Raw genomic sequence first — 23,892 nt, 5'->3', positions numbered from 1 at the left:
CGTCTGATGAAATGTGAGAAAAACATCTGGGTCTCATCGAGCTCTTTATAAAACCTGGCCCCCTCTGATCAAGATTTAAATTGAACACGTGACTGACTGCTGGTGATGTGTATCCAGGCTCTTCCTGTGATTAGGATGATGTCACCACAGAAAGTATTTGTTTATATTTGTGTTTCTGAAATTCACAGACGTGTCAGTGCCAGACTTAAAGTGGGTTGGTATGAAACATGAAGCAGGAAGCAGGCGCAGTATAAGTTTAAGATTCTTATGTGAAGACGAAGAGGTCTATGACTTCAGTTGAGATGTTAGTTTTCAATAATTAATAAGTACTAATTAAAGTGACTGAGAAGAACAGAGTGTTATTTCAAAACCATTTCACATGAACCTTTTTTAACCTCTTTAATATCCGAGGTCTTCGCCTGTTGCACGGATCAGACCCGGTCGTTCAGACAGGAAACACAACACGAGCCCAAAAGCTTCTGGAAAGATTTAATCTCACTTACTTCCACTGTTCTAACAAACAGGACAATGTCAGATGCAGAAAATGCTGCTAAATAACTCTGATCAGTCATTGAGGCTAATATCCATGAATAAATATCACGATCTGAGAGGACACGTGGACCGTCACTGCGTTAGACTCTGTGAGGACTGTAACAAGACCGTTTGACGCTGTGCTGAAAAATGACTCAAACAGGAGGACGTAAACGTGCATGCAGTTCTTTACCAACTCCTTAAATGTGAAGTGAAACAAACCAAAGACTAAAGATGGCGTCTACATCTGCTCTAACACACACGCACACACTCACACACTTTCAAGAAGAGCGCTCCACCAGAGCAGCGGCTCCGCAGCAGGCAGAGGTGTCGGGCTCAGTGAGCAGACTCAGGTCTGGATTTGCTGCTCGTGTGTTTCTTCACGAAACATCAATTTTTTTTTGTCTGTCGATGCAGAATCAACGTCAGACTGAGGCCGAGTCTTTGCAGCAAATGGAACAGACTTGAGTTAGCTCGAGTAATACTGCTTATACTCGTGACTTTTCACACAGTGTCTTAATTTCTTTACAGTTTATACATTTAGGGGGCGAGACATGTAAAAGACAGAACATTTGCCCCCACATATGGGTAAAGGTACGATAAAAAAATAAATTATCACCTTGATAAACCAAAAATAAAATATTCATATTTGCTCTATTCCAGCTCCTGGGGTTAAGTTCCTGTTCTTGTCCAGCAGGGGGCGGTGCGGCGTCACGACCAGCCTCCCTTTGGAACTTGGACTGTGATTGGCTGACACCATCTCATCTGACCTATCACATGAGATATAAAACAATAACATCCTCTGCCAACTTTGACCTGAGGATGATTTTCTTTACTTTTTTTTTTTGGTGTCGAGCTGAACGATAGTTACATCATCGTTTGTCTAATTATTCATCAGGTTTTCTGTTAATAATGATTCAAAGCAAATTATATCACAACTTAGTTTTTTGTGCATTTTTTTTTTTGCACACTTGACATATCAGAAAAATATTCTTGACATTAAATATTCCTGTTATTCCACCATGTCACTCTAGTGCACAGAATAAGGCTTTTACCACTCCACACTTTAATCATGTCAACAAATCCCATGAAAAACCAACAACGCGTCTCTTTAAACGTTCTGAGTTCTCAACCCTGTGTAAATACACGTTTCCCTCATGAAAGTTAAAGTCGACACAACAAAACCACCTCAGAGTTCAAGCTGTTTCTGGAGCTTTTACATTTCACAAGATCCTCACATTTGAAAGATTGAAAGTTCCTTCTTGACATTAGAAACAACAATTTGATTAAAACATTATTACTAACGACGTTTTGTTCAGAAAACACTGAAAAATGCAGGGAAAGATCGGCGACTACGCAAATCTATGCAACGATCCAATACCATGTCTTAGTAGTATATTCGATTTTTAAAGTATATTAGTTTCACCCAGATAAAACTGCATTGTCCCTTTCCTGGTAATCACCAATTCTTTGCTGCTTCAAAACAGCAGGAAAGTGTTTTGGAAACATCTCTAATTGTCACCACAAAGTCAAGTTAACAGCTGATCTCGAGCTTTCGATCTGTAGGCGTCTCACCGGCCGACTGAAAGCTCCGGAGCAGCTGCTGAACGGAGGTTGTGGGAAGATTATTGTTGGCCGCTGACCGACACGTTCAAGGATGAACTTCCAAGAGGAGCTCAGGGGTGGAAGTGCAGACACGAGTCATTTCTGATCATCTCTCTCCCGTCAGCCAGAAAATAAAAGCATAAAAATACACATATCTACATTTTCATTAAAAAATACTTGTCTCGCTACTTTCTAGCAAATATTACAAACACCAGGAAGTAGGGCGTTTGCTGGGGACTATTTTCAGCGGCGCATTTATACGTATTGGGGTCTTTTGTGAGTGTTTCCAGCAGCAGGGTGGTGTAAGGGAACTTGACGGAACATGTGATCCAATGTAAAAGTGACGTGTTTTGGCACAAAGAAATAAGATCTATCAGACTTTTACACTGAAACATGTTAATCGGATGCATTTTCATGGGGTTTGTTGACAGGATGAAAAATATAGAATATCACTAGACTGGATTTGGGAAACTGACACTGACACAATAGAGAGGATGATTTTCACAGGACACCGACTACTTTAAGCCCCAAAAACGGACATATAGCGTTTTTTAAAAATGATCTATACTCTTTCCTTAAAGTCTAACTGCTATGATGCAAACTTCTGTCGCACTTCTCCCTGTGGGCGACGTCGCCCTCTGCACTGCCCGAGAAAAAAAGTTGCCATCTATCATCGCCATCTATTGCTTTAACAGATGCTTGTGTGTGGTTCTGAGTGCGTCATGGAGGTAACGCTGAAAGAGTCTGTTCACCTGTCCGGGTTTGGTTTGTGTAGAGAAAGAGGAGTGAGGAGTAGGCAGAGGGGTGAGGGGGGTGAGGGGTGATGAGGGGGGTGAGGGGTGGGGGTGTCAGGGGGTGAGTTACGTGATTGTTGGCCAACTTCAGTGGGCGGTCCCTGGGATTCAGCTGATTGGTTGTTTCTCTCCTCCACGGTGCAGCTCCACAGATAAATGTTCCCAGGATGTGTGTATGTGTGTATGTGTATGTGTGTGTGTGTGTGTGTGTGTGTGTGTGTCTGTCTGCTGTTGATTGTCTATGTTTGTGAGGACCATTAGGGAACCTCGTCTGGTCCTAAATCCTTCAATGTTTCATTTGGTGTTAGGACCTCAGTCGCCCTCATTACTTCCACCAAGAAGGTTTTGTTTTTTAGATTTCCGTGATTTCCCTGATCATTGTCAGTGATTGAAAAAGATTGTGTGTGTGAGCTTCTTCTGAAAAGGGCTCATGCCAGTAAAGTTTGGGTTTTAGGTGAGTACTGCAGTTTGGGCTTTAGTTGTGATGGTTAACTTTAGGTTATATTATGTCAACGAGGGTCCTCACAAGTATAGATGCACAACCGGTGTGTGTGGTGCAGAGGTGTTCCAGAGCTCCACTGTCCCACCTCCTGACCGTTGCTATAGTAACTACTTTCCTGTAGAATGCCCATGTTTCCATGGGGACGTCCTGGAGAACCCTGTTCCATATTTACAGCCGAGACGTCTCAGCAGCATGACCTAAGCTAACTCATGAAGAGCAGTGTATGAGTATGTGTGTGTGTGTATGAGTGTGTGAGTCTGTGTGTGTGTGTATGAGTGTGTGTGAGTGTAGGCGGAGCTATGGCAGGTTGCCGTCCCGCAGGCTCTCCAGGATCCGGACCAGGCTCTCCAGTCCGAACATGTAGCCCCGGTCCGGCCCGTCGTGCACCGCCGTGTCCCCGCGGAAACCCTTAAAGGTGGAGTGGGCGAAGTCGATCATACGAACGTCCACAAGGGGGGGCTGCTTTGGTGGGGCGGGAGGAGGGGGCAGGAAATTAAACTGGGAGCAGAGGACGGGGAGGAGGAGTCTGGACGGGGGTGAGGCGAGGGTGTAGGGGGGGAGAAGGAGTAGCAGTCTGACGTGGTGGTTGGGGCTTGTGGGGGGGGATGAGGGGCAGGGGAGGGCGGAGCCGTTGGTCCGAACCCTTGAGAGGACAGCGACCCCGGGTCTGGTTTCTGGCTCATGTCCGTTTGACGGGGGGTGTCGGGGGCCGGAGGAGTGTAGGGCCCGGGGCCGGGCTCTGTCGGGGCCAGAGGAGGCTTCTGTTGCCAGGCTGGATGCTGCCCAGAGCTGAGGACTGAGGGGCCCCCAGATTCCTACAGAGATAATCAAACACAGTGTTGATCAGTATGAATATAATAAAACATTATCACAGTGCCACAGCCTGAGAAACAACAATTATGTTTTTATTATACCAAAAACAACTGACGGAGCCTGTAGAGGGCAGCAGAAACACAATATCACCGCCAAGGAGGAAATGATCTCGTCCTCCTCCGTTTGTTTGTTTGTTTACATTTATACCATCAAATGTCTGATAAACAACTTATTACAATGCATTGATTTATTGACAGAAAAACACGTTTCCATCAGGGTCATCTTAATATTATTCTATAATTTTGCTCTCAACAAATTCCAGGAAAAGACAAAAATCTGTCTTGCAAGTTCAGTGGACGACAGCCGTCAAGTATTCACAGCCGCAGTTATATATTAACTCTTGTTTTAATGTTGATACTGGGCGTTGACAGCAACTTCCTTCCTCATATTAAGCAACATGATGTTACCCAACTAATAGTTTGGCTTTTCAGGCTCTCAGGGTACAACATAGATGTTCACAGTATTACTGGATTTTTGATAATGGAAATAGGAAAATAACATTTTACAATGTTTTGATAAAAACTAGGATATAGAAACAGGATCAATATATAGCCAAGCGTGATAGTTTGTGCTTAATCTAATTGCTGCATAGGTCACCTTGTGGGTCCGGGGGATCTGGACAGTTGCCCTTTCTGCCCGGTCGCTAATCCTGCCTCAGTTTCAGTTTTTTTGTGGCATGTAAACAAACATTAATCTGGGCTTCATCTCTCACCTCCATGGTGTAAATTCATGGTGGCACATGCAGACACAGCAGCCTCTCACAGAGCACACATTTCACTGAACCTGCATGAAATAAGGAACTGCTGAATTTTCGTTTTAATAGAAAATGAGGCTACAAATCTACAAACTGCAGTGCTGTTAGTGTGAGAAAATGATAATAAAAGAATAATTCTTCATAAATAGGGAGATTCATTTTGACACAAAAGTATAAATATTACACTGTCAGAGTGTTTTAATTCCCGACTCACCTTTCCCTCATAGATGATGAGCAGCGAAGACGAGTAGAAGCGGTAGGAGGCCTGCCTCTCCAGCACCGCCTTCAGGCTGCGAAGCTTATTCAGGATTGGCTCAAAGAGGTCCTGCCTCAGGCCCTTTCCGTTGTGCATGTACTGGTAGAGGGCCTGGCGGAACCCTTCGATCGACAGGCCGCGGCCGTAGTACTTGTTCCTGCAGAGGTAGTGACCGGTGTTCAGCTGGTACACCTGCGCACACAGATGGAGAATCTTTAAAACATATGACAATAACAGTACGATTGTTCACATTCAAAATAAAATCAGATCCCACTACTCAAACTGTGTCCATTACATATATGGCTGTGATGTGTGTGTACCTGCAACAAGAGTAATCTATGTCTATACTACCACAACGGAAATGGCGAATCCCATGACCATCACATGCACTGGGAGTGCACATGCCGATGTAAACAGGAAGCAGTCTACACGGCAGCTGGTTGCTTAGTTGCAGAAAATGTTACAAACGAGAAACAGCACTTGAGAAAATATTAAGAGCAGTAATTTCCTGTTTTGGACGAATGAAATGTTGCGTTCACCTCTGAGAGTTAAATCATGACCGACGAGACGCGATCAGGAAGCGAGCGTAGGCGTTTACGTCATCTTTTTTAAATGTCACAGTTTCTGCCCGTCCATAATAAAACACAGAGTTTTCTTCTTTCTTCATTTTAGGGGCTTGAAAACCTCCAGAGTTGTGTGGACAGCAGGCGTGAATGATGGAAGTAACCTAAGAGTTGCAGATGGGCCAGCACTACTATAAGAAGTATAACTAAAGGATAGTGTTGAAAGCACAAATACATAAATAGATTCTCCACCTCACCAGACAAAACTAGAAACTAAAATCTATGTGTTTTTAACTTAACTTTTTCTCATACAATGTGCTATCACATGTTATTTTTCGTTTTCATCGGACTTGGGAGTACTTTAATAATGCCGGATCTCCATCCTGGTGGAGGAGCGCCAGGGCTCCATTGTTTACACCAGGGAGAAGCTGATGAGCCTCTGACAGAGAGACATGACCGGAGAGAGACATAAAGTCCCCCCAAGGAGCGGAGGAGGAAATACCAGAGCTGCAGAGCTGGGCGGAGACGAGGGCAAAGGAAGAGGACATACTGGTCGTATCGTCCCTCTATTGTTATGGGGAACATTAGATCACTGGCGAATAAAACGGACGAGTTAACATCACTCACAAGGAGCGCGAGTGTTCTGCTTCACGGAAACACGGCTTCATGAAAACATACCGGACTCTATCGTGAGTTCAGCCGCCGCTAGTCAGTGCAGGCGGACAGGAGTAGCAGCCCCAGTGGCAAGAAGAAGGGAGAGGGGGGGGGGTCGCTATTTACGTGAACAACAGGTGGAGCAACACCAATATCATTCAACTGCTTTAAATATAATGTGCGTGTGTATAATATATTTCAACTTAAATATCATGTGCAATATCCCACAGTGCCTACTCCTTTATCATTTCATTTCTACTTAGTGCCACTTTAGTTAAGTATTACTTTCTCTCTTTACACTTGATTTCACTTACAATACTTAGTCTTTATTTTTATCTTCACTTGTATTTTTCCCTCAATGTTTTATTGTGTTTTTATTGTGTTCTATTCTACTTGTATTGTTCTGTACTGTTATCTTAGACGTGCTGGAACAAGAATTTCCTTGGGGAATAATAAAGTCTTATCTTCTTCCGGTTTGTCCTGGACTGACCGTCTGATATACTGAGTAGAGAAGTTGTTGTTTTACCTGCATGCCACACACTCTGACCCCCAGCGTCGCTGAAGTGCTCTGTTCACATTTCTTCATCTGCCTGGCCGCCTTCTCCTCGGAGGCGTCGTCTCCGTGCTGCCTGGTGCCCATCTTCAGGTCCAGGATGCAGGGGTAAGAGAAGTGATGAACCACATTCTCCAACAATAGAAACTCTGGTTATGACACTTAAGTTAAGGAGCCAATTTCTGTTTGATGTCCGAAACATCCCTTTGTATTTTTTACCCAATCTGGAGTTTTTTGGGGGGAATAGAGGAAAGATGCAAATATAACACAGCTTACTATGAAACCAAAGCAAGTTTTGTCTTGAGTTGAATTGAACAGAATGTATTAAATAGTTTTAAACGCTAAATATTGTTTGTTAAAACCCAAATGACGGCAGCCTTGTTGAATCTGTTTGACTCAAATGAAATGCTGAGCTGCGGACATTGTGTGTGTTGCTCATTCACTCTCCTCAGCTGTTTTCCTGGCGGCTGCAGCTGCTCCCTTTGAAGCTGAAGATCAAAACGCCACCTTTAACCCGATAACCTCAGTCACCTCCAACCCTCACTTTCATTCCAACCTACTTCGTCACAGCCTCACTCATATCTACAGAGGCTACAGTTCCCTCTTATTCTACAGGTAACTCTGCTACATCACATAAGATCGGTTGTCATGAAAGCTCTGGAAATCCCTGACTGTTTTGGCTATCAGTGTGAGATGTGACTGGCTGCTGGAGGATACTGAAGAGCTTGCGGTCCTTGGACTCAGATCTCATGCGACTGAGCTGCTGTTTGTGACAACGGAGGCTCCAGGGGTTATGGCTGATCTTCTCTGATGTCAAACCACTGTTCCAGTCCAACATCTGGAAGGGAACGTCGGAGTGGATCTTTGGGTCGAGCCTGGGACTCTTCAGCTCTGCAAGACTGCAGGAGGAGGGGAGAGGATAATTAACACGGGAAATTTAACACAGGGGACTCACATCAAACTGTTGCATCTACGAAGGACATAAATTATTCACATCAGTTTGACCGAGTTTATATTCACAGCCAGTTTACTGAATGTATAGATGTGAACTTTTCAACTCAAGAAACATCATTAAAATGTCAGAAAATAGTGGAAAAGTTAATTTCCTAGAGTCTTCAATGACTTGTTTTGTTCAACAATCCAAAACCCCAAGGCTTTCAGTTTACAGTGAAATAAAACAGAAATGAAACAGGAAATCAGTTGCCTCCAAAGTTTGCTTACACAAAATCTCTTTATTTATTATGACCTTACTTTTCAGAGGTGTCGGTGTCATGTGACTCCCTCCGGTCAGACCGCTCGTCCTTGTGTTCGGAAGAGGAGGAGGAGCGGTGGAGACTGCGGCGGGAGTGTTTCCTCCTCGGCTGCTCCCTCTCGGGAGGTTCACGCTCCTCGTGGTCACCAGCCCCTCCCTCCATGTTGCTCTCCACGTAGGGGTAGGCCACCAGGTTGATGTAGCCGTCAGAGTCGCCTTCGAAACAAACCAGCACCATGCCTGCCAGGACGGAGAGAAATACAGACAGAAGATAACAGATAACACGTTTATTTAACTGTCCGTCCCACAACATATAGTGAAACAACTTGCATAATGTTTGTCCCTCCTGAAGTTTAGCAGAAGTAAAGTTTAGAGGCAGAAGTAACAAACGATGGCTGCATATTAGCTGGTCTGTAGTATCTTGTATTGCCAGTCCCAGGTCTGGGCATTAATGTGTTTAACACTAGCATAGATACAAGTGGATATTGACAAACTGCATTTGTGGAATGCAGTTTGTTAATATCTGGAGACTGAATATAAAGATGGACGACGTGACTGCTCCCCTTTGAAGTGAAGGCAAAGCTGCTGCCAGAGTTGCTTTTTTCCATCTTTATCAATCTGCTGATCATTTTTTAATAAAGTCCAATTATCCTCAGATCTTACCAGTCCAAAGTGACAAACCCCTGGTCCCTTTCAGATCAGATCAGGCCTCTTTTAGTTAAACATTAAACTCATGAAACTTTGGCTCATGCAGCACCGCTGAAGATCCCGACTTCCTGCTCGGACAAGTCACAGACTGCAACTCATCAGAATTCAGCTGCACGTGTTACAACCAGGATAATAATCACAGCGCATCAGTTGCGTCTCGTGAATCCTCCACTGTGTAACGGTTATCTTTCAGAATTCAATTTAAGATCCACTTACTGGCTCGCCATGGTTCTACGGTATCTGATTTCTGTTAGTTTATAAACCCGGCAGATCTGTCGGGTCAAATTCTTCTTCTCCAAATCTTAACTCAGGAGTCACATATCAAACAGAGTCAAAATGTTTCTGGCTGAAACAACCTTGACAGGTTCAGAAAGTCGTGGTCAGGCAGCTGTTTGTCTGTCTCTTGTTATTAAACCAGTGGGACAATGGTAGTAGGGCAAAGATCCAGGGTTAAATATAGACTCCTTATAGTCTCATGGTGTCAGGGCACTAGAACCAACAGCACCAGCAGGTTGGACTGGTGAGAAAACAGATCATTGCAGTGGGAACATATCCACCAGGTCTCATGTAAAGAAGCTCACTGACTTGGAAAGGTGGGAAGTATTTTTAAGTCATGATTCCAGGATTCATTCAGACTGATTCATCATTAAGTCAATAACAGGTCAGTAAATAGTAAGAATTTCCATCATAATTTGTGGAAAATAATATCAGCATGTACAGTCATGTCCAAAGCTCTGTGAGGCTGCACTTAGACACAGCGATGCGTCGAGTTAACTTCTAATGTCAACATGCTCACAATATGTTTAGTTAGTGTCAGGACACAATAAACTGGAACAGAGCCATCACTAATGTGTTACCTCGGCCCTGTCCACCATTTAAATGTTTCATTATCTTCGTCATTATCTCCTCTCTTACACAATTCGCCAAAACTTTAAATAGGTTGCCTACATGGAGGAGTTGTGTGTGTGTGTGTGTACAGTGACTGTCAAAGTGTGTTTGGTTCTGTTACTACAGCAAAGGAAAGTAGAACCAGCTCCAGTATGTGCCTGGTGATGAAGAGCAGAGCAGCTCAACCACTTTAATGCCATTAAACATCCGTACTTCCTTCCCACTCTTCTGTCCGTCTGGTTTTTAGAGATTTGTTTGAATAACAGGGCAGCCGGAGGAGGACTGAGGTCCCCTGAAAGCAACACAAGATCAGAACCGAAGGCGAAGCTAAAAATGTGAATCTACAATTACATCACATAATGTCTGAATCAAATGTCATCAAAATGAAGAAGTTACATCTTTGCAAACCTCAATGAGAGGCAAGTGCATTGGAGCTGAAGTTGAAATAAAAACTTACACACGACTAGTTTAGTTAGTATTTTCAACATTTCCATCAAAATGATTTGTTCTAGCAGTGAGAGCGTGTACACGAGTCACTTCTATTCAAACAGTCACAGGCCGCTGACCTTCCAGTTATGAGATTGACAGCAGAGGACATGCCTCAGGGTCAGTTTCAACAATTTGAATCCACAATAAACAGATTTCTGGCCACTTAGAGGCAGCAGAACCAATTTGTAATTCTGAGTTGTGTCCACCTATTTAGTCTCTTTTTGTTCCTGTATGGGAAACGTCTGGTTCTTGAGGGTCCATTCACTCCACTTTGTAAACCACACCGGAGATATTTGTTTCCTTTTATCTTCTTTTATTATTTAGTGCGAATGCAAACATGAAAAAAACCCAACTGAAAAATTAGCCAAAACACAAACAGGCCCATCTGATGATAGAGCTGAGGGAATAAGTTCACCAACAAATCCAGCATCCTTGTCTCCACTGGTACTAAACAACAACAACAAGGTTTGCACTGACCTTTATACTCAGGTGTGAACTCCTTCATCTCTGGAGGCAGAGACTCGTAGAATCGCTGCTCTCTGCTGATCAGAGGTTTACACACTGTGTGGTCATCGTAACGCATCATACTGGTGTGACCCCCCACCTACACACACACACACGCACACAAAAGTAAAAATGATGATGACGTCAACATGGAGCTCTCTCTTTATTACAACTTTTCTATAAACACACAAAATTCTCTCACCTGGTGTATGAAGGGCTCCAGTGGAACGCCTCCTGGTCGCAGTCGAAGTGAAGCCCCTCCCCCCTGTCCCGCACCCTGTAGCTTGTTGTCCATGTTGTTGGTGTGAGGGAGGCACATGGCTCCTGGCAGACGCACTGCGCCTCCTCCTGCAGAGAAGAGGAAGGATTTAACAAGGAGGTGCACAGTTCTGCTCAGGCCGCTGCTCGTACTGTGGCTGGGTGTCATTTAAAATGTTTGGTGTTAGTGCCAATGTCCTGGGATTTATCCGAATAAAATGTCAAATGGTTTACACTACCAGTCAAAGGAAATAATGTTCCTCTCAAGTGTTGTAGCAGCTACATCTTAGCAACTCTTTTCTGTTTTGGTGCTGACAAGGGAAACACTGAAAACCTTTGATTGTCACATCACCAGTGTTATACATCAGGAGGGTTCCGGTCTTACCCTGGGCATGGGCTCTGTTGTGTAGTGACGGGGAAGGGGGGCACAGGGCACCACGGGCTGCTGGGAGCGCACGCCGGCCCCGGGGGGAGGCGGCGCCAGACCGAAAAACCACCTCGCAAAACCTCCAATCAGAGTGCTCCAATCCACCGCCGGCAGCACGGAGACCCAATCACGACAGGGGGTGGGGGTGGGGGGGGCAAGAGATGGGGAGCGGGCAGTAGCAGCAGCGTGTCAATTAGGCAAGGTCACCACTTCCTGCAGAGAGAGGAAGAACAAATTAAATTGTTAAATGTGGCCACTGACAGTAAAGTAAAAGTGCTGTGAAGCCAAAACTATGAACAAGGCAGCTTCCTGTCGCCTTACACAACAAACACACACACAGACACACACAGACAGACACAGACAGACACACACACACACACACACACTTGTGGAATTATTTTAACTCCTTGTTTCCCCTTGGACCTTCAACGTCCTGTTGATGATGTGAAAGTCAATTTTTCAAATTTAAAACACCACCAGTACTCTGAGGATATATTGTGATTCATGATTGATTTTTCAATCAGCATTCAGAAACACATTTACACAAATACAGGATGAAATCAAAGCTCATCTGTTGCTGACACACATTAAAAATAAAAAATACAAAGATTAGCATTTGAAAAAATGACACTGGTGACGATAACAATAGAGGACGACATCAGATTTTTTTTCAAAATTAACACATCAAACTGCTCGAGATGTAAAAGAGCTCTGCATTTATTTTAGTGAACATGTTGATTTTTATTGGCGGCAAATCATTCAACATATACAGGAGGTCTGTTCTAATCTTCCCATTTAATCAACTGAAGGTTCCTGAAATAATATGATCTGATTTAATTAATTTTATATTATACTGCTCTCATTGAGAGTCATCACTAAAATGTAAATTAGGGAAGATCTGCATGAGAATGTCGTTTTCAGTGCTGCCAGAAGCAGCTTTATTACTTCTATTTGAGCGGTTTTAAAAAGGGGTGCAACAGAGACAACAACACACCTCATGAATTGAATTCACGGTGTTGTGTCCAGGTGGATCAGGACCCATAGTAGACACACTACAGTAAACAGCCACAAGTATGTGGACACCTGTCATTTTATTCTTGTATAATTTGTCATAATTTCCTGCCCGATCATGACTCATCACTGCCTGAAGATGAGACAAGATGGCATGAAAGAGGAGCGGGAGACCGGAAGAGCTGAGGGAACAAAGAAGAAGAAGAGGATTGGAGGAGCGAAGCAGGCCTACTAATGATGTCACAGCCTGCTTGTGTGTGTATATGTGTGTGTGTGTGTGTGTGTGTGTGTGTGTGTGTGTGTGTGTGTGTGTGTGTGTGTGTGTGTGTGTGTGTGTGTGTGTGTGTGTGTGTGTGTGTGTGTGTGAAGGCATCATCTGGTCAATGTCAAGATTGTCGTGATTCACGATGCTCGACTAATTATATCAAGATGTGAGCTCAAAATAAACAGTAAACAGCCTCTGTAAATAAGAGTTCAGACACTGAGACATTTGTCAAAACATGTAAACAAGTATTTCCCTATTTTATTCAAGAGAGCAAGCTCACACGTTTATTTCGAGCTCTGTTGATCAGGAGAGAAATACAGAAACTAATACGGTGAGGTTAAATATAACCTTTTAAGTTCTGTTAGCAGGTGTAGGTTTATAATACACATAGAAATACATAGAAAACGTAGTGATTTACCTCAACAAGGAGCTTGATCACACATCCTTTTATTAAATAACAGACAGTAGTGTGGGACAGCTAATACTTCACTAACGATCTAATGTTGCGTTCTCCTTCAATGATTTAGTATTTGTCTTCAACAACACATCTAGTAGTTTCACGTTTTACTTCCTTCCTGTTTTATTTTAAGACGACTCAAACTAAATCTGTAACCAACTAATCTCAGTCATCTGTGAAAGCACGTTCATGACATTAACTTTGTAATTCAAAAGAGTGAATAAAACGTTTTATGGATTAGTCTGGTGGGAAGTTACGAGGGGCATTTTTTCACATTTTACAGATAAATCAATAATGAAAAGAAAAACTACTTGTAGCAATAGTTAGTTATTTGAATACAATCTGTTCTGCAAGGAAAACATTGACTCTGCCCCTGAAATTGCAGCATATTAAAAAGACTCCAATCCACAAGAACGGAGTGCGTGCTGTTTGGTGACCGTAAAAACAAAACAAAGCCTTGTTGTTAACAGTAAGAACTTGTTTCTCACCGCCATGATAAAAAGTGTTAGTCATGAACACTGTCAAAAACACTGTGCAGGTCTGTTCACTGTCAAGTATCAATTTCAAGTATTTAGTAATAGCAGCGGTGCACCACAGGAAGGCTTTTGTTGTGACGATATCACTGAGGTCAGCAACCGACTGCGTCTGCCTGACTTGCAGGGGAGAGATGAAAGAAGAAAAACTAAATGTGAGCTGCTTACGTGAGAAGCTGCAAGCGCCGGACCGCAAGACTTCCAACATGTCATGAAGGTAAAAACAAAAAGATGACTTGATCTACACTGTTCCTACAACCACACACTGGACCCTCATCTCCCTCACTCACTCACACACTCACTCACACAGAGAGAGAGAGAGAGTTTCCCATGAGCAATGAATTCTAAAGTTAGCAGCAAACAGTAAACATCAGGCCACATGTGTTATGTTCTGAGATCAGGGAAATCGCCGTGATGATCCCTGACCTACAACATTTCTCTAGACAACACGCACACACGGTCTCTGTGACACCAGAGGGTATTACATAAACTTTAAATTTATTTATAAATGAAGATCACATGCAAAATGGAAATGTGTTCATTTTATTCATCGTTGAATTTTAATTGTTGTACTGTATCAAATGAGGCTGTTAAACCCCCTAAAGGGTTCCATGTGAGAAAAGTGTCCAATTCATACAGAAATCTGTATTTCAGGTGATACAAGGGAAGAACGACTTCTTAAAACTTTAGGGGGCGTTTCAGATATTAGGGAGTAAACAATTTCCACTATTGATACATCAGCTGATCTGATCGTATCTTTTCTTCATACTTTCTTCTGTAAATAAAAGTTTTCATATTGACAAACATGAATGCTGATACCAGTGTGCATGAAAGTCTCATATATGCCAATATTTATCTGCCATTTGATAAATTAGGCTCTACTTTAATGTAACAAGAACCAAAACCTGTGCTATATGAGGTGTGTGTATTCTGAGGACTGGATATGTAACTATGAAATTATGCAAAACGGGGAGATGCGTTTGTGTTTAAATTTCAGATATATTTCTTCAGAGGTGAGTATTCAGTGAAGAGCAGGTGTTAGTGCGGACGTGTGGTCCATGTTAGTAGCTCGTGTTGTCGTCGATGACTCTTGGCACACAGACAACAGGTGTGTGTTTCCGAGAGGCAGCGCCCTCTATGCAGTGCGATGCAGGGGCTGGGAATAGGCTGGTGGAGGGCAAAGTCAAGGACAACTCCTCTCTCCCTCCTCTTCTTGTTTCCTTCATCCCACTCCTCAAATCCCCCTTACCTCACATCCCCTCTTTTCATCTCCTCCTATCTTTCAACCATCCTTTCTCCTACAACTGGGCAGTATTTAAAGAATCGTATTGATTCTTGATATATACTTAAGTGCTGTTATGTTAATTTAAGACATCCTACCTGTCTATGCATCTCTCTTTATGTGTAATCAAATTTGGTTGTTCCACCCTCACAGTTTCAAAACCCATATATTTTATTCTACATCCTAACAAAGCAGTAAAATCCAATGTCCCATCCTTAGTAGTTTTAAGGGTGCGTGTGCACGTCTGCACTGACGTCAGGGCGGCTGGCATTTTCTGCTTTCTGTCAATCAGGTTGTTTTTTAGCCTTTGTGTTAAGGCTGTCTACTGTCATGTTGCTTCTACGCCTGCAATTACTTTCAATGTCGACTGTCAGGAAATAAACAAAAAATAAATAAAAAGTTTTTCCTGCAGCCCAAAGTAATACCTTCAAGATGCTTGTTTGTATAACCAATAGACAGACACCAGGGTTCTGTTGCATAAGGCAAAGGAAAGGGGGAAATCCTCACATTTTATAACAAGAACATAAGTATCACAGTCGTTACCGATTTTTTTGCAGTTAATGAATTGACTACTTGTTGCAGTAGCTAGGTTTTTTAAAATCAGCTATAATAGAAAGATGTTATGAAGTGAATGGACATCTCCGGTACACCTCCACCACCTCCTGCAGCGCAAAGACAACTGATGACACGACTTAATTCAATACAACGTTAACTTTGAATCAAAGCCGAGTTTCCCCATCGTCCGTCTGGAGGAGGGCGATTCCACGTTCAAAACAACTACACACTACTCACAACAAACAGATCTCTAATCAGCGCCCTGTGTTCTGCCAGGTTCGATGAATGGCCTGAGCATACAGCCAATCAGCTTGGAGGATCTGTGTGAACATAGCTTACATCATCATCCATCACCGGGACAAAGCTGTGGGCTCACTGCAGCTCTCCGATGCTGACAGACTGATTAAGGTGCTATTTCTGACTTACTGATCATCTGCGTGTTTGTGAATGTGTGAGGAAATCCTGCCGTCCTTCAAGTCAAGAGATAGAGCCAATCAAGGACTTCCCGAACATATTAGCGTAGAAGTGAGTAGTTTAGCAGCAAGTTGCATCTGATCTTACGGCATAACTGAGACTTTGAAGAACAGCTGTAATTTTTACAGCTGTTCTTCAAAGTCTCAGTTATGCCTTGTAATAATTTGAACCAGTTTGAACCTAAATGTCAAACATATGCTGTTTCTAGCTTTTTAAAAAGTAAAGGTTTGCTGGCTGCTTTTGCTTTGTCAAACACGACAGCACAGTAAATTAATAAATTCATGTTTTAAAGTAAACTCTATCACCTGTTGTTTGCCGTCATTTTGTTAAAGCATCTCAATAAAGACAAAAAGAACAAAAAACATTGCAGACCACTTTATTTAACTGCATTTTTTTTTTCAATTAATCATCAAAAAATATTTTAACAACTGTAAAAATGTAGATTTTAATCTTGGCTTTAAGTCTCACTGCCTGAAACATCCTTTATCAGATAGAAAAGCAGTAAATGTTCCCGTGTGAGCGTTAACTGAAAGTGCTTACACCTGTTCCACCTGCATTAAAATCATCTGAGCTAATCAGATTATAATCTGTCAGAGGTCAACAACATCGACATGCATCAGGACTACGGTTGCAAAGGGGCGGAAAATTTCCGGTAAATTTCCGGAAACTTTCCATGGGAAGTTAAGCTCGGGAATTTTGGGAATTTTGAAAATTCGCAAATTAAACGCTGAGCAATAAAAAAATAATTCAAAACTCTATTTTAAAGATGTATGGAATGCAGCACACGCTGCACGTTGAATTTCAACCCTGCACTGTGCATTTCTCCATCACATGCACAGATAATGCCCAGCATCCTGCACACTACAGCAGGGCTATTGAGGCCACACTACTGCATTAGCCCAAGGACTAGTCAGGGAAGTTTTGATGATATTACTGGGGAAAATATATAAGCATGCTGATTGAGGATTGTTCATCTAACCTATTTCTATTCATTTATCCATCAATTGTAAAATATTTTTAAAGACGATTCCAATTGTTTAGCTAACTATTTATATCTCTGGCATTGCATTAGTGTTTTTTACAAGCTTTTTTCTCATCTTATTCTACAGAACAATGCCACGTGCACTATCTCATGTGTGGAGACATTTCACCCCAGCCAATGTAGAAGGAAAGGCTGTGTACATTTGCAAATACTGTGCAAAGACCTATGTTAACAATGCCACAAAGATGCAGAAGCATATAGTCAAGTGCCCAAAGTTTCCTCAGGGCTCAAATCAGCTTATGACAAAACAAAATGTTTATATTTATATCTGTATATGACAAGGTAAATACAGTTAGTATAAATTACCCACAAAATTTCCAGTTTATTCCCGTTAATTCCCGTTTATTCCCGTATATTCCCATGGAAAGTTTCCAACTTTGAATATTCCCGGAATTTCGCAACCCTAATCAGGACCGATACATCCCGCCTGGCCAGATGTATTTTTAACAGAAAGGGATTTAAATATCCTTATTATTTCATTTTATTTTTGGGGGCACTGGGAAACTGGAGCCAATTCCAACTGACATTAGGCAAGACGCGGGGGAACCCTAGACAGGTCTCCAGGGTAACGCAGGGTTGACATCCAGAGACAAACAACCATTCACACCAAGTAAGAATCTCCATTTAACCTAATCTGCATGTCTTTGGACAGGAGGACAACTCATCTCCACTTACGTGTTGGGGTTTATGACTTACACTGTAGCCAATAATAGATTATTTTTCTTTTTGTTTGTGTGATCCAAGGGAAACGTCATTTCATTCTGCCTCAACTACTGTTGTATGTCTGGCAAAATGATAATTAAGTCTGTTTTGATTTGATTTTACAGTCTATGGTTAAACTCCACACACCCTGGTTGGCCATCAGACTTGAGGCAACAGTGCTAACCACTGCACCACACATTTTTTTTTCACTGTCATAAAACAGAAAACAAAAATTGATTGATTGTGAAAATAATCATCACGTGGATCAACGATGAAAATGTTGTAATTTGCAGCCGAATACGGAAGCTATACCTGCTGCAGGAAATATCTGTAAAACCATTTCAACACTTTAATTGACCTCAACATTTTAAAAACTTGTCTTGGTGATTTTCTTCTAAATTTAGAAATCCTAGTCTGGAGCTGTTCCAGTCACCCAAATTCAATTTTCTAGATAAATCCCCAAATTCAATACACAACCAAGGACAAGGGCCAGGACATCATCTTCATCATCCACACCCGCATCATCATTCACAACTTGACCCTCATCATCATCATCTCTTAACTCAGCAGCTGGTGTTTACATGCTGAGTGGCTGCATTAGTGAAGCATAGCATAACGACGCTAAACGGTGTTAAATAAGGGCTGGAGGTTGCTACTGCTGACATGTGCTGTTCTCACAAGTTACAAGAAGGATCCAGGAGACACGGAGGGAAACACAGTCAAGTTTAAGTGTAAATAAAAAAGGGAGGTAATGAGGAGGAGGGAGGGAGGAGGAAAATCATCTACAGATTAGTTTTGTTTTTGTGAAAAATTGGCATCATTTCCCAGAGCGAGAAGTGATAATAAACATCAAAAATATGCAGTTCATAACGGTTTATAATTCAGTTTATTTTAAACAGAAACACTAGGTATTTTTTACTTGATTACGTATTAGGAGTCCTTTGAGTTATTGACTAATAATTGCAGCTATACAACGGAGATAACTAAGGGACAGAGGAGGAAAGGAAATAGCTATCTAGAAAAATATGAGTTAATGATCAAGACAAGGAAGCAGGGGAGGAAGTGAGGAGACGGGGGAAGAAGAGCGATCCAGCTCTTTCTCTGCATAACGCAGATGCAGCCCTGCGGGAGATGAACCCCAAACACATCTGTCTGTCCCAAGAATCACAAACTACGACAGGGAAAACCGCAAAAACACTGACACACACACACAGATGCTGCCAGGATGCCCAGACAGAACTCAACAGCTGCAGAGTGACACACACGCACACACAGGGGAGAACAATTTGTCCTATCAACAATCCGGGTGAGACTTCAGCTAGGATGAGTCAAAACAACCACCAGGACCACACATGTCTACCATCTGGGCTCCCCCCTCACCACAACCCCTAAAACTCTGGAGTCTCCACAGCGACCAGAACTCACAACACGTCAGTTAGCTGATTACACTTTCACATCAGGTCAATGGGCGTATAAAGAGTTTGAAGATTTAGGGCCAAGCCATTGGATTAGTATAAGAAGTTTATTGGGACAGAAGGAAATTGAATCGAATTCTGTCTCAATCTAGTATATTTTTGAGGACCCAGTCTACACAGCGGACGTCGTGGCCGCACAGACAGCATCGCTGTACCAGAATGAAACGGTCTGCTCTTCCTATTGCGTCACCAGCTTGTCCTGCCCTTACAGCCGTCGCCTAGCAACAAAGCTACGGACGAAAACTTTCTTTGGTTGATTAAAAGCATTAAAAAGATGTGTCCCGTTAGCTGTTTGGGTGAGCACTAACATTCGTTTTTTTTGCCTTGCTTTTTGCCGCCATTAGCTCTTTGAAAAACAGTTTGACACGGAACGCAATGAATTATGGGATATGTTGGTCTGGGAGGCATCTACCCAGTGGAGCCACCATTGCTCAGGGGTGGAAGGACACATTTGGAGGACCCTTCGAATTGGGACAGCCTAGTCGCACCGCTGGGACATAATTGGTCTACAAATGCGGCTTCCGAAGGAAACGGCCCCCGAATTGAGACACACCTGTAGAGAAGCTGCAGAAAGGTCTGTGTTACTGTGAGTGTGAATAAATATATTATTGTGGGTTAATTTTTAACATGCAAGTCTTGTGTACTGATTCCTTCACAGTAGGAAAACTTTTCATTTGTGTGTTCATTTTTATCATCTGATTTCTACTATACAGATTTTCTATTCACCAAGTCACCTTCATGTTCCTGAGAGCAGCACTGACAGAATAACAGTAACATTAAACTCTATTTATTACTGCTACAGGTAACGAATTACTATTTGTCAGAAGCAGGGTTTTATATCAGGCATGGAGAACTGCTTGTCGTAAAGTCTTGACTATAAATGTGTGTTGAGCCCAAAAGTAATCATCAAACTTAGAAATCCTTCCTCATTGGATGGGTTCCACTGTTAAATAATCTACACGTACCCATTCATACCAAAAGCACATGCAATCTTTTCCTACGTCCTTGCTCTACAAACAATGGATTAAGCAGAGGCAGGAGCACTACAGATGTTGGTTCACTGCCTGGAAAGGACCAAATAATATACTAAAAGCAAAATGTTATATATATATATATATCTCTCAGTGGGTCAACAGAGGTTTTGTCACGTTATTTTTTCTTTAAGTCTGGTGACATTCGACGCTGATTTCATAGCCACAAACACAAAACCCGGCTGAGGTTTGTATATATTCTGTAAAAGCGAACGCAACAGTACAGGAGGAAAAAGAGGAGTTTTTAATCTCCATAATAAAGATTGATGAAAATTTACCTCAGATTAAGTATCAGCAGATTCAGCACTAATACTGACTTTGTTAAACAAAACTTTAGATACTTTATATTGACACTGTCATAATAAAATCATCTGTATTTTCAAGAAAAATCCAACTAAAAATGGAACAGGCCCACAAAGAGGGAGTCACAGTCATTTTTCAACTGAGGTGTACAGATTTCTAAAAAGACAATATAAAATGAGTAACTGTGATGTGCTTATGATTTGCATAGGTACATACGTAGATGTATTTTTTGACACTTAAACAATATCTCACATTTTAAGTGATTATCCCTCAAATGTAGCGTTGTGACAAAGATGTCCTCTGGCACTGAACTCAGCACCAGGAGACAACAAGGGGAATCTAAGCATCTGTCATTGTCAACAATCACCACAACACTCACACAGTACACTTGTTTCAGGGAAACTTCCTCCATATTCTCGTCAGGTATGTTTTTTCCCTCAGTGGTCAACACCACATCTCGTGACAGCTCTGACACTGATCAGTCAGTAACTTTCCATAAAAGAAAAAAAAATACAGGTATACAGCGAGCACTGACGGATTTATGTCTCAAAACATGTGGGTCTATACTTTGTGCTTGCGTAGGCTTCAGTTTCACACACAAACACGAACTCCAGTTAAATCACATTAGAACCTGGGCACAGCTTTGTCCCTACATGCCAATATCTACACAAACCCAGATCTGCAAAATTAAGATCCATACACTTCAATATTAGACCAAAATCATTACACCACACTTAAGGCCATTATATTTAAAGCAGAAAATGTGTGAGTTTATGCATCTTTGACACAAAATAAAGCCATTTCAATGACAACACCCATGGAGCATCTCTGGAACTGTGGCGATTTGAACTTGAAAATAACAGAATTACTAGAGGTGAAAACTAGGGCTAAAATGTCATGTAGCGATTCTGTAGCTACCACACTGACATTAATCAAAGTACATTCTACGGAAATTTGCAGTTGTTACGATCCCTGACTATTGAGACCAGAGACCTGGACACACGCCCATGACGTGACAGTAAGTGATGGTGAGAGAAACCAGGCACACGGAGGAGAAGTGACCTGCTTCCTTCTTCTCATATGTTAACAATGCTGTCATAGGGTAATAATCAGTGGGGGGGCAGCATGTCAAGCTATGTGAGACTTATCACAGGTGGAGTCAGCTCACTGGGGGGGATGTCAGAGGAAAGACTGGTTAATGCACAGGGGCACAAAAACACCCATCACACCCATCACACCCATACCACTCACTCCCACCGTGACACACACGTCAACGTTAGGGATTTAAAAAGTGTTGATTTCCTGGTGTTGTGGTCAGTGTGGAGCTGCAGGACAACACACACCTGCATCAGGAGTACGACAACAGACACACACAAGCAGCAGCGTGGTCACCGTCCTCTGTGCAGCTGAAGATAAAACCAAATATCCTCCCGTCAGTAACAACAAGCTAATTACCGACGGTAACACGTCCCAGTGCATTACACCTGACCTCAGTTATAATCACGAGCAGCTAGCTTCAAGCTAATCAAACTTTTAGGCACCCACCTCTCAATGCTGCACACGACACCGCTCCGGGCTCCAGTGTGGGACCCGTCGGATTGTGTTGTTGCAAACCAGCGGTTGTGTAATTGCGACACTAGCTGTCACACAACACGTCCACACACACACACACGTCCACACACACACTCGCTCGCTCGTAGGAACCATGTTTGTTAGCGTTAGCTGTCAGACCGGCCAGCTTCTTGACCTTAGCCTGGCAACACGCTAGCTAGCCGGGTCTGCTACACGCATCGCACATCAGCGCACAAATGAACACACAACTTCGAACATCGTGTCCCGTCGTCTTACTTTACACCGCAGCCCGTCTATTCCGGCTCTGCGGCCCCGGAAACCGGTGGGAAAACACCGGCGTTACCTCGACGCCGCCCGCCGTCAAAGTAGCCGAGCATGCTAACCCGAGCTAAGTGGCTAACGCCGCGGTTTCGACGCTGCGCAGTGTCTCCGGCGAGCGGCGCCGAGCTGCCCCCGTTGAAAACGTACCTCCAGGACCGGGCGGGGCGCGGGGCTGACTTCACGCTGGATGCGGATCAGGGAGCGACGGGCTTCATGGGTGTCGGTGCTCGGTGTCTCGTTGACGGCGGAGGAAAGAAAAACATCCCGACGTCATGACAGGGAAGCTAACGCAGCCTGTTTGGTTTTTACGCTTCATTTGCAGCACTGGGTCGGTCCCCTGGCGCCACCTAGCGGCGACAGCTGCTTCCTCCTGGGGTACACGTTGGTCCCTACATACCGACATCTACACAAACCTACACACACCATCATTAAACTAAATCCATTATATTTACACCTATTTAATGCCACCTTCTTCCTCCTGGGGCTGGGGGGGTTTCACATCAGACCCTTGGCACAGGTTGGTCCCTACAATAAACTCAGATCTGCAAAATCTAGATCCATACACATACACTTACCATCTCATAATTATGACTTACTATATCATAATTATGACTACTGACACAAATACTATGGAGTACTTATTCTGGAAGTTTGGAATCCACTTTGGTTTAAGCTTTTATGAAGTAAAATGACATCACCGAGCAACACTTACAACTTCGGGTACAAACGAACGTCCCATCACATGACGATTGTATTTAATGGTTTGTATCGTTCACATGTGTCACAATCTCCCCCCCATAGCAAATTTATGGTATTTTCCTGATATGGATAGTTGCTTGTATGTCAATGTCAAGGCCTCTTCAAAAGCTCATGCACTGTTAATGATAAATCATAATAAACGTTGTTAATAAAGAACCTTTCAATGTACTGTACGAGGTCAAAATGAAAAATTGAAGACGAACAATAGGAAACAGTTAAAAAACAACAATTCAAAAGCAAATAGAAGATCACACAGAAATAGAGCATTTATACAATAATAATAAAAAAATGTTACAGGTGAGAAAAGCTCAAATAAATCATAATAAATCGATTTAAATGGGTAAAAGCAAAACTATTAGAAAGCACATCTATACAAATTCAATTTAAAAGAGGAGAGCGTGAGTATGTAAATGCCAGCTAGGCCAAAAAAGCTCTATAAATGGAAATGGTATTTGAGGAGCTTCAATTTCACCAAAATGTTCACTGCAGTAATAATTTA

General features: G+C 42.6%; 1 protein-coding gene across 1 annotated transcript; it reads right to left on the bottom strand.

Annotated features, from left to right (window-relative positions):
* Positions 1-472: 472 nt before the first annotated feature.
* Positions 473-22,960, bottom strand: ip6k1 (inositol hexakisphosphate kinase 1). Its single transcript, XM_035151157.2, is given in 10 exon segments — positions 473-3,930; positions 3,933-4,247; positions 5,274-5,507; positions 7,059-7,234; positions 7,803-7,984; positions 8,337-8,577; positions 10,900-11,026; positions 11,129-11,274; positions 11,570-11,824; positions 22,782-22,960. Coding segments are annotated over 8 exon segments (1,593 nt in total). The 5' UTR covers positions 11,246-11,274; positions 11,570-11,824; positions 22,782-22,960; the 3' UTR covers positions 473-3,729.
* Positions 22,961-23,892: the final 932 nt, after the last annotated feature.

Source organism: Hippoglossus stenolepis, chromosome 3 (genome assembly GCF_022539355.2).
Source record: "Hippoglossus stenolepis isolate QCI-W04-F060 chromosome 3, HSTE1.2, whole genome shotgun sequence".
NCBI lineage: Eukaryota > Metazoa > Chordata > Actinopteri > Pleuronectiformes > Pleuronectidae > Hippoglossus > Hippoglossus stenolepis.
The sequence above is the reverse complement of the archived record's forward strand: the minus strand, read 5'-3'. Positions and strand labels throughout refer to the sequence as shown.